This window comes from Sphaerodactylus townsendi, linkage group LG03 (genome assembly GCF_021028975.2).
Source record: "Sphaerodactylus townsendi isolate TG3544 linkage group LG03, MPM_Stown_v2.3, whole genome shotgun sequence".
Lineage (NCBI taxonomy): Eukaryota > Metazoa > Chordata > Lepidosauria > Squamata > Sphaerodactylidae > Sphaerodactylus > Sphaerodactylus townsendi.
Window position 1 is genome coordinate 117870813 of NC_059427.1, and position 17380 is coordinate 117888192.

At 43.3% G+C, this 17380-nt stretch overlaps 1 protein-coding gene across 1 annotated transcript in view; it reads right to left on the reverse strand.

Moving 5' to 3' along the window:
- Window positions 1-4791: 4791 nt before the first annotated feature.
- SEC14L1 (SEC14 like lipid binding 1) overlaps window positions 4792-17380 on the reverse strand; it is a 54824-nt gene continuing 42235 nt past the window's right edge. The window contains exons 9-17 of the mRNA XM_048488094.1: window positions 17049-17137; window positions 15796-15866; window positions 14533-14704; window positions 14172-14306; window positions 13012-13146; window positions 11625-11876; window positions 9874-10052; window positions 7270-7371; window positions 4792-5379 (exon numbers count right to left, since the gene is read on the reverse strand). Of these exons, the coding sequence (XP_048344051.1) occupies window positions 5364-5379; window positions 7270-7371; window positions 9874-10052; window positions 11625-11876; window positions 13012-13146; window positions 14172-14306; window positions 14533-14704; window positions 15796-15866; window positions 17049-17137 (1151 nt within the window). The 3' untranslated portion in view covers window positions 4792-5363. The remainder of the gene's footprint in view (window positions 5380-7269; window positions 7372-9873; window positions 10053-11624; window positions 11877-13011; window positions 13147-14171; window positions 14307-14532; window positions 14705-15795; window positions 15867-17048; window positions 17138-17380) is intronic.

A 17380-nucleotide genomic window follows, 5' to 3' on the forward strand; every position in this document is an offset into this window, starting at 1 on the left:
TTGTCACCATGACATTAGCATACTCTCCCCACACATTTGCTGTTATTTTCAGAAACAGAAGGCTGGATAAGATGAACATGTAGTCAAATCCAACAAGGCTCTTCTTAGTTTGTTAGCAAACTTGGGGCAGCTGCATACATTTTATAAAATTTAGCTTTTTCCTACACCAATTCTGTCAAGAATAAAGCACGACTCCTTCCTAGGTTACAGAATAATACCGATACCGGGATGGGCAAGTAGTTGCAAGGAGCATCTCATTTTCTTCTCCACTCCTCTTTCCCATCCTTGAAACTCCCTATACTTTATTCCCCATTTCTTGCTTCCTTCTCCTACCCACCCCCACCCCCTGACCCAAATTTTCAGCCTCCCCCCCCCCTTTCTTGGCTGTTCATTGCTCCAATATCTGGATTTAAATATCCACATATTTCATCACACTGAGAATTAGATATATTGATACAAGCATAGGATGTCACCAGGGGTGTGGGCCCGGTGCGCCATGCACCCCCCCCCCCATCCCCTCGGAGCTACACCTCTGCATGTCATCAATTTCAAGGTATGACTGCTTGAAAGACAAATAAATTCTGGAATCTATTGGGAATTTAGATTACAAAATCCAGCAAATAGAAAATATACCTTTTTGAAGCAGTTTAAAACATTATCATATTCTGAAGGTCTGGTGAGTCCCAGCTTTTGATGAAAATTTAGGTTGTTTGAAATCTCACATTATCCCTCCTGTTCTATTTTAAAATTACAGCTGCACCACCTAGCGGCAAAAACTGCTATCAATATAAGTAGATTTCTAGCATCATCTAGTGGCCACTGTCAACTCTACACAGTTAACGTAGAATCTATACATTTAATCCAGCCAGTAGCAGTATATTCATTCCATTGTATGTGCATGTGTGTGTAGCATGCCATCAAATCACAGCCTACATGTGGTGATGCAGGGTTTTCCGGGCAAGAGATGAACAAAGGAGTCTGCCATTACCTGTCTCCCATCCAAGTACACACTAGGGCTGACCCTGCTTAGCTTCCGAAATCAGGCTAGCCAGGAGGAAAGAGGAAAAACTCAGCCAGCATGGTATAGTCACTAGGAGGTCTGAGAGATTCTGATCACTACTCTGGCATGAAAGTCTGGGTGACTTTGGACCAGTCATTCCCTCAAACCAATCTACCTCACTAGGCTGTTCTGGGGATAAAATGGAGAGAATGATGTAAGCAGTCCTTATTAGGGGAAAGGCGGGGCATAAAGAAAGAATAAAGGTAATGAGTGGGGGGGCAGATCAATGAAATGTTGGTTGTTGAGTGTGAAAGAGAAAATGAAGCAGGAAAGAAAAGAGTATGTGGTGGTTGTAAGGAGAAAAAGAAAAGTGGAGGAAAGCAACACACAAAAACCTCCCAATAAATCCTTGCAGGTTTCCTTCTTGGTTTTTATGTTTTCTGTGCTTGCTAGTCATAGGAGACAGATGAAGATCTGTGAAAACGAACAAATCTCTGTGTTTTGACCACTGGATATCTTTTCTACAGTTTAAGGATGCTCCTACAGAAAATCTATGTTACATTCATACAGTGTGGGATGTCTGTGCAATATGGAAGATCCCCCCCACCCTCACATACACATACACATACACATACACATTCTCTCTCTCTCTCTCTCTCTCTCTCTCTCTCTCTCTCCAGAGTAGTGCCAGTTAATGAGTTGGGCTGACAATGTTCCTTTTGGGGTGTTTATTGAACAAGAAAATTTTTTTTGCATTGTTGGGAGAGAGGGATAAGCAGCTAAGTAGGGCAATCCATTGGGAACTGGAATATTAAACAGAGTGGAGGCTGAGAGCCTGGGGAAAAGGATGCTTTTTTAAGGGACGGTGAAAGAAGAGAAAACCAACTTTGGCAATTAATTTGAATTTAAATTTCACCTTACCTTGAAGGTTTAAAACAATACTTTTTAAAGAATTCAAAATGTAATAAGGTGTCCCAATTTAAATTCAGTCCAAGACTAGAATGTTTTACGTTGCTTCTGGAAGATACTCATATACAAGCTTTGGCAAGTTAACAGGGAAAAGGAATTCCATAGTTGCAAAACAGCCCTTGATCACTTTTCTGTAAAATCAGGTTACTTGAAGTTAAAATAGAAATTGTATCATTTAGGCCATTTTCACAAGCTCATTTCCCCATTTCCAGACATGACAAACATACAGATCTTTTACTACATGTGGATACAACTAGTGTTAGCACCAATCATAGCTTCGTAACAGACAAACATGCATTTCCTTCTGAATTGCTGCATACATGTAGTTTTCCAACAGGGAAGTTCTAGATGTAATTATTTTGTACAACTATAGAAAATCACCTGGGTTCAAACCTTCATTTAAACATTAACCATTAAGCCTTGGCCACTATTTCAGTATAAGGCGAATGAGATTAATTTAAAAAATAAAAAAGTTGTGAAGCAACTCTAAGAGCTCATCAAAACCAGCTGCGCTAGATCGACTGCTGGGTGGGATCAGCAGATGGCAACAAGGAATCAGATCACTGCAGTAGGCTATTTCATTAGCGCTCATTGCTGTACATTGCCATTTAATGCATTAAAACAGGAGAGAAACAGGGGCCGATACCCTTTGTAACAGATTTTACTTTTTGTGCAAATTAGATCAGTTCACAGTGCTTTAAAATGTACAAAGGGGAAAAAGTCATAGAAATGCTTGCAACTTTTTCTCAGGAGGAGTTTTGAGCCTCCTTTGACCTACATGAACCAAAATTCTAAGGCGGGAGATGTTACTTTGGATGAAACAAAAGGTATACAGAGGTATGTACTGGAAAGAGCAATGGACACCAGAGTATCGCTGAAGTTTCACATTAAGAGTCATAGAGGGACAGCGCAAAAGAAATTATTGACATGAACCTAATTTTCCAGCTCCAGCCATGCTTCAACTTCCCAGTCTGTGCCCCACCTCAGCTACTTAATCTATTGCCTTTATCCATCACTTCTGTGGTCCTATCCACAGTCTATTGTCATATGGCATTTTCTACCGGGGGCAGTTTCTCCATAGATGCAAGTACATTGTACTGCTGTGCAAAATCTTAATTTTCATTTTGACGTGGTAAGACAGATTCCAATCCTCCGCTTTTTGCAACCTGTACCTTGGTGAAAAATGTGTTCAAAGATGTTTTCTTGGGAATGTGCTCCCAAGGTATGTTAACTTACTTCCCAGCCAGTCATGCTCAGCTTTACATGATAGCCACTCACAGCATTTTACACTTCATGGTTGCAGAAAGACTGATAATAGATTGGGGAGGGGGCTCCCTCCTAACTAAAGAAAAGGTTACCTGTCTGCTTCCCCGCCTGCATCTTAAAGAGCAGGAAGGTGACAAAATTACAAAAGTAGTACTACGTACCTTTGTCTTAACTCACGTTGAGACAGTGAGTCCTGGAACCAGGCTGGCCCTTGTAAGCAACTACAGCGTGCCAATTCTATAAAACTTAATTCTTGAAGCAGAAACTCAGCTGGTAGGGGCCAGCTTAGCCCAGCGGTTCCTTCCTTAGCATCGCAACTCAGCTGGTAAAAGTGAAGAGACCAAACTGAATGCAATGAATACCCCTCCCAGCGTTGAACTTAAATTTGAAAAATAAATAAAAATAAATATAAACTTCTTCACTCTGGCTAATGCAGACACTCTTACCTTATGGTAGCGATGGTGAACCTATGGCACGGGTAGGCACGTGCAAACAATGGGCACGCGCAAACAGTGCCCCCCCTCCCCCCCCACATCTAGGCTGGCCTGGGCTGCTGGGCTCGATTATTAGCATTAAACCTAAGACCTAGTTTTGGGGAAACAGTGTAGGTAACCCTGTTAAGTGCTGTTAAACCCCACTGATTTTCATGCGAAGAACTAAAGCGCAATCCTTTACCTGGGAGTAAGCTTGGTTGCTGGCAATGGGGCTTGCTTCTGAGTAAACCCTCCTAGGGTCATGATTCACTTGTTGGAAGAGTTGCACAGTTGCGTCAAAGCAAAGTCACCGACTACCACCAAGCTTACTCCCAAGTAACGCATGCCTCGGAGCCAACTAAAACCTCAGTATTTAGGTTAAATTGCCGTGTTGGCACTTTGCGATAAATAAGTGGGTTTTGGGTTGCAATTTGGGCACTCGGTCTCGAAAAGCTTCACCATCACTGCCTTATGGGCACTGAAACAGGTTATTTAGATGTGACTGAAAGGAGATGACCGTTTGGATACTAAATTAAACCAGCAGCTCGTGTGCCTGCTGGAAGGGTTGAGATTAAGTTCCCTACTGTTCAATCCTATGCAGAATAACACCCTTCTAAATCAGTGGGCTTAAAATAATGTAACTGCTTAGGATGGCAAAGTCGATCCCCTGTTTGTCAACATTAATTTTAAAAGAAATAATTCTGCCTCTTAGCAATAAAGCCAAGAGTGCTATCTATAAAACAGAGGAAGAAGCACAGAAAAGAGGTATGGAAGGGGAGGAAGGAGCTGTCTTGGACTACGCCATGTTATGCTGAGGCACACTCTCCTCTGGACAAACAGGGATGATCAAGTACAGGGGCCAACAGAGTGATGAAATGGCTTAATGAATAAGTATACCTGGACACACCCCAAATTCTTCATCTGAAAGCATCCTAATTGTAGATTCCTCTGAAGACTAGAATTCTTGCCTGCCCCGTGCCTGAAAAGTGCAATACTCGGAGCTCTCTTTTTGCCCCATTTCATTCCACACCTTAGGAGAAGCTCCCTCTTCCAAAGCAAGTCGAGAAGTAAGCATTCAGACGGTTCCCCCCAAAACAGTTCACATTTATTTTTGATACAAATTAAAAAAAAATCTTTTAAAGACCGTTATCTCATTACCAAGATTGAGGTAATATGTTTACAAAACATTTACAGAAACTGATATGAAGTTCATGAATGTAGAGAAAGTTTGGCAGGAACAACATTGCTAAATAAAGTTCACGGGAAGAAGGGCCAGCAGAATTGTCAGTTCTGGCAGGAAAGGGAAAGCACAGCAGTAACTGAAAAACACTAAGGAGAAGAGCAGGGGGGTGGGGTGGGGGTTAGTCAGATCGCAGTTGCCATGGCACATCGCTAAAAAAAGAGAAGAAGTCAGGACTTGCTTTTGTATGGAGCCCCTCAAGTGTTTGTGCTTTGAGCTCTGAAAGATGCATTAGACTTCTAGAGAAACAGTATCCCCCAAGGGACACTTCTGAGCAAACATAAGAGATCTTCAGACAGGAGAACTGGCTGCAACTCAAAAAAAAAAAAAAGAGAGAGAGAGAGAAAATGCTCTACAAAGCCAGACATTTCTGGGCAGATGTGGACTGTTGAATGAAGAAGTTTCTTTACAGCTGTCAGCAAAATCGCCATCTGAGAGAAAGAGAGAAAGAAGGGACCATCTTTCAAGACAGAGCCCTTAAAAGTGGGAAAGAGGATGTGCCCTTTTGAAGTGGGGCACCGGGGACCCTTAACTACAAGGTTAAGCACATGGCGCTATGCTCATGCCTGAATACCAAGGATCAAAACTGCTACTGAAGGTAACTGGCATCTAACTACCTCAACAGTAGGAGGAGGAACTTAGCCTGTGCGTGGTTATAAGAACTATCTGGATTCCCCCCAACGCCAGTTAGCCAATCCATAGAATGCAGCACCTTCAATACTTTAAAAGGGTAATTGTTAGTTGCCCAGTTTAAAAGGAAAATATTTTAGTTGACTTCCTTTTAAAACCAGTAAAAACCTTTTCATACCCTGATTCAAAGCAAATCCTCTTCATCTTCCAGTTACAAGTTGCATTTTGCTGTTCATTTACTTTTTCAAAAGGAAATACCATCACCATTATGTTCTACAAGCTGCCCGATTAGAGAGTTTCCAGGCCCAGACGGCTTTATAGAAGGGCTCTTCACTTGAGGCAGTTCTGTTCGCCAGGGGGTGGGTGGGGGGCAGTGTGGAGACAATTCAGCAGTTACTGGTCACTTTGGGAACTCCTTTGCTCTCCAACCAACTGAACAGCTTGGATCTTGAGGCCTCTTGAACACATGACAAGTTTCAAGCTCTGGCCAGCCTCTGCGTAAAAAATACTCATTGGCCTAACTCGCTGGGACTTTATTTCAGGCTCCTGCTAAGGAGGTGAGTGCGGCGTGTAAAGTCGGCACGTGCTTTGAGGATGGAAGATATTTAAAAGCTCGGTAGCCCTAGCCATCCCTGCAGTGGGATAACTTTTGCCCAGTGTTGTTGGGGGAGGGGGTCGTCAAAGAGAATAGGAAAAGAAGAATTGTTGCAGTCATTCCTTTCTCTAACCAACTCCTGGCAAAAAGGAGATCCCCAGTGGAATGCCTGTTGAGGGTGAAAAGTGTGCGCATGTTGTGTTGATGTGCATCTCTCCCTCCCCCCCCCCTGCAAAACAGAGGGATTGACAGAGAGAGGGAGGGAGGGAGGGAGAGAAATAACTGAACCCGAGAATTCAATGTCGGGCCAGCCTTGAGGCTGATTTGAGGAGAGCCTGCTCAACCCTCTTCTTCCCCATCAACAGTGCTCAGAAATGTACATTCAAGGCTGAAAAAAAAATCTTTCAATGCCCAAAGCTAGCATATGGCCTTAATGAAGTGATCAACTAAAAAAGCTGTGTGTCAAAATGGCTGCCTGTGAGAGCCTGCTCCTCTTCCTCAGCAGAGGGCAGCATGCATCTGTAACAAAGCTAGGTAAAAAGTTCAGCCAGTCACCAGCTGGCCCTTACTGAAATATCAAGCATCCAACCACTGACTCTCCCAGGCATTAACAGAGGGCAGTTAATACGGGAGGGGAGCTTGAAGCAAGCAGGAAGGGAGAACTTTTTTTTTTCTACTCAGCATCATGGGTAGCAGCCTCAGATTAGTTTCTGTTTTCTAATGCACTACAGGATTTCTGGTAGGGTGTTAGTTTTTAAAGGTTAAGTTCTCAACCAATACATTGATTACTTGTTTCTGACATTCCAAAACAGCCCTTGCAATTCCAAGTTAGGGTTGTGCAAGCATGTTAGGAAAGTATTATGGCTACTGAGTTTAGACACACTCGCTTTCAGACCTAGTTCAAACAAAACAATTACGTTTAAATGCAAACAGCTACTTTACTATCTATAAAAAGGCCTTCCACTGTTGATGTCGGGATTTTTTTTGTTTGTTTTTTTGCAATTTGTCACTGATGATTATGCTGCATTGTGGTTGGCCTCCACAGACGAGGGTCCAGCCATCTTATCCTTTGGCTTTTTGTCGGCTGTGGCACTACCTGGAAATCATGGAGCTGGAGTGAGACTGGCTGGAAGAGGTTGTAGCCGCACTAAGCTGAGAAAATCCACTGTGGCTCGATTCAAGGCTGCTCATGGACCCTCTGCAGAAAAAGAGAGAGATGCACAAACAAATAAATAGAGACGTGTTAGGGATGAGAGCTATTTTGTGCATCTCTAGAATGCCAGTTGTTTCAGCTTCACTCAGGGCCCATCAGATTACAGTGAATAATTCCTTTGATGTCCAGCACAGAAGGATCACCATCCCCTCAAATTCTTTAGATAGTGAATCAAGTGAAGGGTTTCTTATTTCATACTGAGCACAAGACCACCCTCTTGTCTCCTCTCCCATTCCTCTAGTCGACGCAGGAATTTCCAGGGCACTCCAGAATTATGGACTACAATTCCCATTTAGCTTCGCCAGCATGGCCAATTGGCCATGCTGGCAGGGGCTGGCAGGAATTGTAGTCTATGAACATCTGGAGTGCCATAGGTTCGCCACCACTGCGTGTAGCCCCTGCAGAGCACTCAGCACACAGGGTTTTGTTTCTCACTTCACCAAAACCTGATCTGAAGGCAAGACACCATTCAAATCTCTGGTGTTGCTACTGTCCTTCTCAATGCTTGATATCCAAGGCATTCTTTACATAGCCAGGGAAAAGTGAATAAAGTGTTACTTTCCTCACCTCCAGCTCACCCCCAGATTCAAGAAATTATTTAAAATATTAACATTTGCATTTGATTTTCATGAATAACACCACCATTTCTTGCCAAATACTGAAACTGGTTTGACCAACCAACTTCTCCAAAAGACAGTGATGAGCCTGGCTGAATGTCTGAAGTGGAACACCAGAAGTGGCCAAGGTGGGGTACCACTCTTCCTTTAAGAGGCTGGAGGAAACTGAGACTTCAATGCAATACTTTGTGCCAAGGGCAAGGCCCCTTGTGACCTTTCTGCCTAAATCAGTGATGGCGAACCTATGGCACGGGTGCCAGAGGTGGCACTCAGAGCCCTCTCTGTGGGCACACACAAACAGAGTTCATCATGTGGGGGGGAAATTGCCCCTCCCCCCCACATATAAGCTGGCCTGGGCTGCTGGGCTCGATTATTAGCATTAAACCTAAGACCTAGTTTTGGGGAAGCAGTATAGGTAACCCTGTTAAGCGCTGTTAAACCCCACTGATTTTCATGCAAAGAACTAAAGCACGATCCTTTACCTCAGAGTAAGCTCGGTTGCTGGCAATGTGGCTTGCTTCTGAGTAAACCCTCCTACGGTCGGGATTCACCCGTTCGAAGAGTTGCATGGTTGCCTCAAAGCAAAGCCACCGACTACCACCAAGCGTACTCTTGAGTAATGCACGCCTCGGAGCCAACCATTTTTTCTAAACTAAAACCTCAGTATTCAGATTGAATTGCTGTGTTCGCACTTTGTGATTAATAAGTGGGTTTGGGGTTGCCATTTGGGCACTCGGTCTCAAAAAGGTTCGCCATCACTGGCCTAAATGGTTCCTTTCCTCACATCAAGATGGCAAGGGCATCTTTAAACAGCTTGTACCATTAACCAGCTTCTCATATGGTCTGGTCTGGGATATTCTCCACAGCTACCACTCTGAGAGTAATCTGACAGGTATGTATAATATAGAGCCTGGTTGTGACAATCTGGACTCCTTTGAAACACCATTCTGGCTTTTATGACAGCAACAAAGCCCGAAAACTCAGGTATGGCCACTTTTATGAAATGAGAAGCAGGACTAGCCCAGCTTTGAATGAACAAGACCTCCCTTCTGTCATGACAATACCAATCACTTATGGTCCTTAGTTTTCTGTAGCTTTCTGACACCCCCATTTTTGCCAGGTTTACTGAACTTAAAAGAGTTTGGACTTCTTTTGGAAATGAGAGTATATGTAACTATGTAGGCAAATCATTCCGTTCTGGAGAAAGCCTTTGTACAAATATTATACAATGAGTATGTACTCAATGCAGAATTCAAAGTAAGGAACCCAATCCATGCTTGTCCCATTACAACTATAGAAAAGTTAGAATTCTTGTGAAATGCAGATGCTTTGTAAATGGAATGGAACAATGGCAAGCTAGGTGAGAGACTTTAAAATGAAGAGGATGGGAAGCAAAGATGCAGTGATGTGACACATAAGGGGTTACGGATGCTGAACCACTCAGCAACAGAGAGGTGTAGTCTACAGAAGCTATTAGTCACGTCCTTCGTCCTCTGAAGATTCACACATTTTCCCACCGAAAAGGCCCCAAGGAAAACCACCAGCAATTAAAGTGGCAGACTCTAACATGATACTTTATTGCAGTGGTTCTCAACCTTCCTAATGCCTCGACCCTTTAATACAGTTCCTCATGTTGTGGTGACCCCCAATCCTAACATTTATCCATTTTACAGATGGAGAACACTGAGCCTTAGGGCGACTCCTGTGAAGGGGTCGTTCCACCCCCAAAGGGGTCCCAACCCCCAGGTTGAGAACTGCTGCTTTATTGCGAGTCTAGGCAAGTCCTTCACAGCTTTGTTTATTGCCAAGGGGGGGGGGGGTGGTTTCCTTTTACAGGACTTTGCCCTTGTTAAGACCACAAAAACAATACCTGAAATCTTCTGACCCGATCACTTCTGTGTAGTACATAACTTTGCACTTATGAGATGAGACTTGCAGGGATGCTAGAACGTCATCCACACGTGGCAAGCTGCTTGTAGCACAGGCAGGCATGCTGTGGAATTTCCACTGGAGAATGTAGAAGCCAGGCCACCTCGTCACGTGAGACCCCTGAAAGCAACCACAGGAAAAAAAATAGCTGCTGAAGGCTCTTGTCTGTGCCTCAGGATGAAGAGAAAGCCACCTCTTATGGGGCAACACTATCACAGGGGAACAGATTGCTAGCAAGATTCAACTTAGCAGTTGTGGGGTTGCCCACGTGAATAGATCTCCGCATCCCTTTAAGAGAGACTGGCTGGACACCCTGGGGCTTGTCTTGATTTCTTGAAAATCTGGCCTCTGATTACTTGCCTCACAGCCACCGATGGTATGTGTACAATATTGGGGGTTTTCCTTCTCTTTGCCTGTAACACACTAATCTTAGCAGCAAGGGTTAAACCAGTACGGCATGCATATGGAAGATTCTTCTTCATCTGAACCTCACATTAACTTCAGTTCAAGAAATATTCACATGGTCCTCAAGGAGCAGCAGTGGCGTAGTGGTTAAGAGCAGGTGCATTCTAATCTGGAGGAACCGGGTTTGATTCCCAGCTCTGCCGCCTGAGCTGTGGAGGCTTATCTGGGGAATTCAGATTAGCCTGTGCACTCCCACACAGGCCAGCTGGGTGACCTTGGGCTAGTCACAGCTTTTCGGAGCTCTCTCAGCCCCACCCACCTCACAGGGGTTTCTTGTGAGGGGGGAAGGGCAAGGAGATTGTAAGCCCCTTTGAGTCTCCTACAGGAGAGAAAGGGGGGATATAAATCCAAACTACTACTCCTCCTTCAAAAAAAACCCAGTATTTCAGGAAAACGTTTATATTTGAAGTAGTCAAAGACAGGATTGAAAAGCATCAAATACATGTCTTCTACTTTAGTGAGGATTCTTGGGGCCCATCTAGCACTATTTTATATATACATATATATAATGCCTCAATGCCAGGATGGCCATGGGAATTCAAACAGTGAAATTGGGTTGCACATAGAAACCTCTGAGAAAAGAGGTTTTCCCCCTATGCTGTTTCAGAGGAATCAGATGCCTCGTTCTATTCCTCCCCTAACAGAAAGAGGAGAATTACACCTCCATATGACAGTTCCTCATACACAACAGCAGACTGTACGCACGGATGTCGGAACATTCACCTATGGAACAGAAGACTGGAATTCCATCGGGGCATGGGCAGAAGAAAGTGCAAGACTAGCTGCAGCAGACGGGGGCAAGGGGGAGGCTCGAGACATGCTGTCCTCGCAGAGCCTTCCTGTCAGAGGCACTCAAATGGCAAACTTCAGATGAAGATGCTGATCAGTCAGTTTATTTCTGAAGACTCCACATCACTTTGTTACATATATATATTTAGCAGTTTGCTTGAAACTGGCAACCTACCTTGACCAAGATCCATCTGGAGACAGTGCAGCTGGCAGAGTACCAGTGTTACATGGGGTCCCTATTAGGACCTGAGCCAAACCCATTCTGGACCACCTGTACTTTCCAGAGCAGCCTCAAGAGTAGCCAGATCAATGAAGCTGTACCACTAGTCTCATCAGAAAACTGATCAGTGATTGGGACAGGGATTTTTACTGTCTGGCGTGCACTACTTTCAGAGGGCATTCTGTCAGAGGCCAAACCACGGACTATGTCTTGCTCACCTGGACACTCTCCCCCTCCTTACAGGTGAGTGGAGACTCCACCATGCTGTAGTCCCGTCCCAACTGCCAGGCTCTGTCTATCAGCTGAACATTGTTGCCACCAGGAGAGGTAATGCTGTGGGCCCCCAGGGAGTCCTTTTTAGGAGGCTGTGGTGCTCTCTTAGAGTGATAGATGTTAAAGACAATGTCACCTTTGCAAACATCGAAATCCCAAGTGATCACAGAGGAAGCTTCCACAATCTGAATGAAAATCTAGAGGGGAAACAGATAACATTAGAAGCTTTGCCAATGCAGAGATGGCAGATGAGAAGCACCACCAGCACAGCCCACTGTCAGATTTCACTTGTAACAAACCCTACATCATTGTCTTTATCCACTATAGTACTATCTCGTAAGCAAATGCAACAGGAGGTTAATTGTTTCCGTACCCAACTCTGTAAGGCATTACATTATTTCAGTAATACAATCAAGGCAATCCAAGAGCACCAAATGATTTCCATAAACCATGTTTATAGCACACATAATGCCAGTTTTCACTTTTGGTAGCAGAAAAGTGCTATCAAATCCAACAGAGGTGGTCTCTGACTGCCTGCTTCTGTGTAGTAGCCCTGAACTTCCTTAATGGTCTTCCATCCAAGCAGCACCAACTAGGGGCTACACTGATCTTTCAAGAAATAGTGCTAGAAAGACTGAGTAGGTGCCTCAGGTATTTCTCTAATGATTACGTATATAAAGGTAGATAAAATATGCTGAAGAAATTGGCTTAATATCTGTGAAAAGTATGGCTTCATTTCTAGTGTTCTGCCCCTTCACCATGTGCTTTTTGTTAAGAAGAGAACCCTTCCCCTGCTACCTTTCCAGCATGACAGGAACAGTGAGTGGCATCCTAGGTTCTCAACCACTGGTGATGAGAAACAACAGCAGTTTAAGTTGACCCCTTAGCAGAGGCGTAGCAAGGAGGGAAAGTGCCTGGTGCACTGGTGCGTCCTCTGCCCCTGCCACACCTCCACAGGGGTGCACGCCCAGTGCGTCACGCACCCCCCAACCCCCTTGGAGCTACACCTCTGCCCCTTACAAGTGCGCGCGCAACTGGCTCCACGGCCTGTCTTGCTACAAAGGAAACCTGAGTGGAAGTCTTGTACAAGATCTTAACTTTGTGACCTCTTTCTCCATAAACCAGAAGTTGATAAATTTTTCTGACCCCTCGGGAATTGGAAATTTGAAGATTATTTCATGTGAACAGTGTAGCCTGTTAAACAATTATTTTCCAAGAATGAATCAGCTAAAATTTGCACTGGCTCCAAGAAACCCAGACAGGAAGCCTAGTCTAAGCCAATCCGGGTCAAGTCACCACTCTTCAGACAGCTGGATCCAAGAGTAACCCTACCTCATGGGGAGCTCCTTTGAAGACACTTGCAGACTGATAAATGGTTTCTGTCCACAGCTTCAGGTCTTCATTTTCTAGTTCTTCTGCTGTTCGGTACAGAGATTTGGGAACGAGCCCACCCTCTGGAACGTCACACTTTAAAATGTAATTGGGGAAAAAATAGTCAGTACTGCAACTCTGACAGAAACACCCCAGGTGGAATGTGCTGGGAAGCCATACTGAGGATGTCAGCTAGCAAAGAGTTTTCCACACTCCAATGAAAGCAAGTACTCATTCACACTCATTTGTAATAAGAGCAAAAATACACCACCATTTCAGATAAAAGCAAGGATGCTCTATTCTTGTGGGAAAATATGTTGTGGTTGTTTATACAGACAACAATTCTCATCCGAATGTCTATTTTTTACAGCTATATCCCACAAACACCAAACCACCAAAAAGTTCCCACAAGATGTTAGTTCATCTCATTCAGCTAAAAAGAAAATATATCAGAGATGGAATGAACCTGTGTTGTGCTATAAATGGCACACAGCAATTATAAAGTTAATTTTTTTAAAAAAGCAAACCACCATCAGTAAGTGCTCTGTGAGAAATGAGGGAGATAAGACATGTGCCAAGGAGTTCTGAGAATCTAATCAAGAGCATCTGGAAGCTACTTTGCATTTTTATGGTGCCCTACATGCATTCTCCATAACCTTTCAGACAGCCTTGTAAGGTAGGTCACCATCATTCCCATATTGAAGAGGGAGGGATTAGGAGACAACAGCTTGCTGAAGACTACTTGTTCATCTGAGGTGAGGTTTAGAGAAGGGGGACTTCTCAGCTCACATTTACAGCTAAACTTTCTAGTATTTAAACACAATATGAGTAAGAACCTCTTGGCAAGTCAATCAGCTACTGTAGATACAGTCTCACTCCAATGATTGTGCTGCATCTGATAATATAAGAACATCTTGCTGCTTTTTTATAATATTTTTTATTATTTCCTCATTTATGCAAAACATCTTAAACAATGCTCCAGGAATTACAATCTGCTCATGTTGTACCAAATATACTATCTGGATTAAAAGAAGTCTGAACGTAAAAGCTCAAATGTAATTTAGGTTTTTTCCCTTCTTTTTGTAGAGGATATAATTCTACTACACCAACTGTTTACCTACCATGCATTCTCCACCAAGGAAATCTGGAATTATTTCTTTATCAATATAATCCAATAGACCACCAGGACCTTGATAGTCATTACCAGCATAAATGAGGAATTTTTTTCGAGTGTTGTCATCAATGAATGGACTAACCTGTAAATAAAAATGGGAGTGAATAAAATGGCCAACTCTTCAATCAGCTATCACATATTCACCATTCATCCCTGCCACACAAATACTGATTTGCTAATTGTAGTTCTTGTTTTGATTACAAAAACAAAAGACTCTATGCAAATCAAGTTATCAAGTATATTTCTAAGAACAGGCAAGGCCCCCATGTACAAAGTACAGATCCCAAGGAAGGGAAAATTGAACTTACCAATGTCCAAAGCACTGGAAACACCCTGGGAGCTCGCAGAATAAGAAGCCGTCCCAATGTTTCAGGATAATTAGCTTCAACCACCTCAATGATCCTTAGCAAAGCCTTAACACCAGGTCTCCACAAGTGCCGCATATTCAAGCCCTCCAGATCTACTAAACAGGTCCAAGAGCTGTTTTTTATCCCAAAAATATAAGGGATTTGAAGTTATTGAAATTATCTCTCAAATTCCCTCTCTAAAATCAAATCTGCTGAAGAATTCTGTATCAAAGATCTACAAAGTCATATTTGCTGAATACTGTGGATTTTATCCTCAAGGCTCAAACAGCGAGTAGATAAAACCCTCACATGGTGGGACAGTGGGACAAAAGAAGATATAGCCACCTGTTCATGCATGTAGAGAGTTACTGAAATACTTCATAATTATCTTTAGAATGATGAATACGTGTGCCTGGCTTTTCATCACAAGAGGACAGCATAATAATGAATGGAAATAGATCGTTTCAGAAATCGATTCAATTGCAGGTTTAGACCTTGCAAAAATCATTGGGGGAAAAAAAAGGAGGATTCCTGTTGGCAAAGTGCAACTTCTGCCTGTCCACTCCTGAAGAAGCTCCAAGTGAGCCCAAATTCTGTTCTTGGTAGACAGGAAACCCCAGGTTCAGCATCAGGGAGGAGCTAGAAAGCTACTGTGGGATGGAAGAATCAGCAAAAATCCCCCTTGTGTGCATGGAAATGATCAGTGAGCTCTAATCCCATATGCCAAATTTTCCTTACTGGTGGAGGTCGAGGAAGAGGTTTTCAGCCAGTCTAGTTCACACAGTATGCACCAGCGTCTGGCTCAGAGTACCTATCTGCATACAGATTAGGCCAGGTAGTCAAAGACAATGTTACTTGCAAAGAATGCAACAAAACAGGATATGCTGGTGGAAGTCTCTTCATTCTTGCAACCCTAACCCATCTTGGGCTGTCAACCGCCCAGCGGAACCTGGAGATGTGGAATTACAACTGGTTGCCAGCTGACAGAGCTCTGGAGACTGGACTCTATGGTATTATACCCACTGAGCTCCCTCCCTAAATTCAGGTGAATCATGACCCTAGGAGGGTTTACTCAGTGTCCTGTTCAAATTGGTCCCCTTAGTTAATCTGGTAATCATCAGATAATAACACTGGACAGAAGTGCCATCATGTTTAGCACAGGAAGTACCCATGTTCAGCACACTATCCTTCATTCTATTCCAAGTAATAACTGTTCTCCTTTACCTTATGGGCCTTCCAAATACTTTCGTATTTTCTTTACACCTCCTCAGTCCTTCTTCATTTATAGATAGGACCTGCATTTAAAAAGACAGCCAGATACACTTTAACCATAATACCTTCAACATCATATTTTATCTAAGAACCTCAACAGTCAGTATCCCTTAAACGAAAAATGCCAGATAGTTTGTTCCTACAGTTTCTCCAGCTCTATTTTTAAAATCACAAGGCAAATATAACTGCAGGCAGTACTTAAAAAATTCTTGCACCAATGATCTGCATAAGGCCGTTTAACATTTCCCTGCTTTTATTTTTATCCAGTCATTCCTGCTATTACATATGACATTTGAGCACAGCAGTATACTTCAGTGATGTCTCAAGAAGCTAGCTTTGATGACCACAAGATCTTTGAGCTGTGCTAGTTAGCTTGTTATGAGCACAGTTGGGGTCCCTTTCCTTCAGGGTTTAAATGCCAATATTGAATCTTGACTGTAATCTTACTCTGGGATGCCAGCTGTGAGCACATCACATGCACGGTTTCCATTGCAATGTTGACAGCATCAAAAGACACCAATACGTGAAAGTTATACTCATTACAAGTGATTCTCTGGAAGAACGGGATAAACCTGAAAGATTTTGCAGGCTGAATGACTTGGTCTTCAAGGGCTGAAGGAACAAATTTGAAGGGACAGACTAGCTTAAAACGCTACACCAAAAGAGAGAAGAAATAGCCTAAAATATCACTGTAGGAAACTGTCACGTCATAGCCTGCAAGCTGTCTATACTTAGCCCTGGTCTAGACAGACTGTGACAATGAGGTGGCAGAGAGACTGCGTTATTTCAGGCTATGGTGAAAGGTTATAGTGAAGGGGGGCTTACTGTCACATTTTAATGCTTGCTACAAGTATAAAAGTAACAGAGCATTTAGAATAGTGCTTGCCTCTCTCCACTGATGTAATTTTGAATGCTACCCCACAAGAGCAGAACACCCCCAAACCTAGTACCTCTCCCACCCACTGTCTGAAACAATACAGTCCAATCTGCCCTTGCAGGGATTCTATCATCTCCTTCTGATGTATGAATAGGCCCAGGCCTGAAAATGAATAAAAAAACTCAGGAGAACCACTGAAAGTCAACAGTCATCATGGATTATTAGATTGACAACTGCTAAGATTGTCACAGTTCTAGTGTGGCACTGAATAAAATGGGAACGTCATCTTCATTGGCAACCATACACAAGCCGCATCGAAGGCACTTACGTAACGAAGCAAGGCTTCTTCTCCAAGAGCTCGCACCAAACCTTTGGTATCCATCTGGCCAAGTCTTAGCACATATAGCGGGCGCCCATCTGAACAACAAAAGCAACAGAAACTTAAGAAAAATAATTTTCTTAGATATACAAGCTCATTAGGTCCTGTATTTGTATGGACCACTAGATTTGTAAAAGCATGGCAGCCTGTTGTTCTTATAACTACCTACACATCCATATGGTAGAAAAAGGAGATCTGAATTTGGACTTCCACGGCAAAAGCCCACCTTGCAGAAGAACCGTGTGCAAAACATAAGCATTCAAGGCAGTGATGTCTCAGAA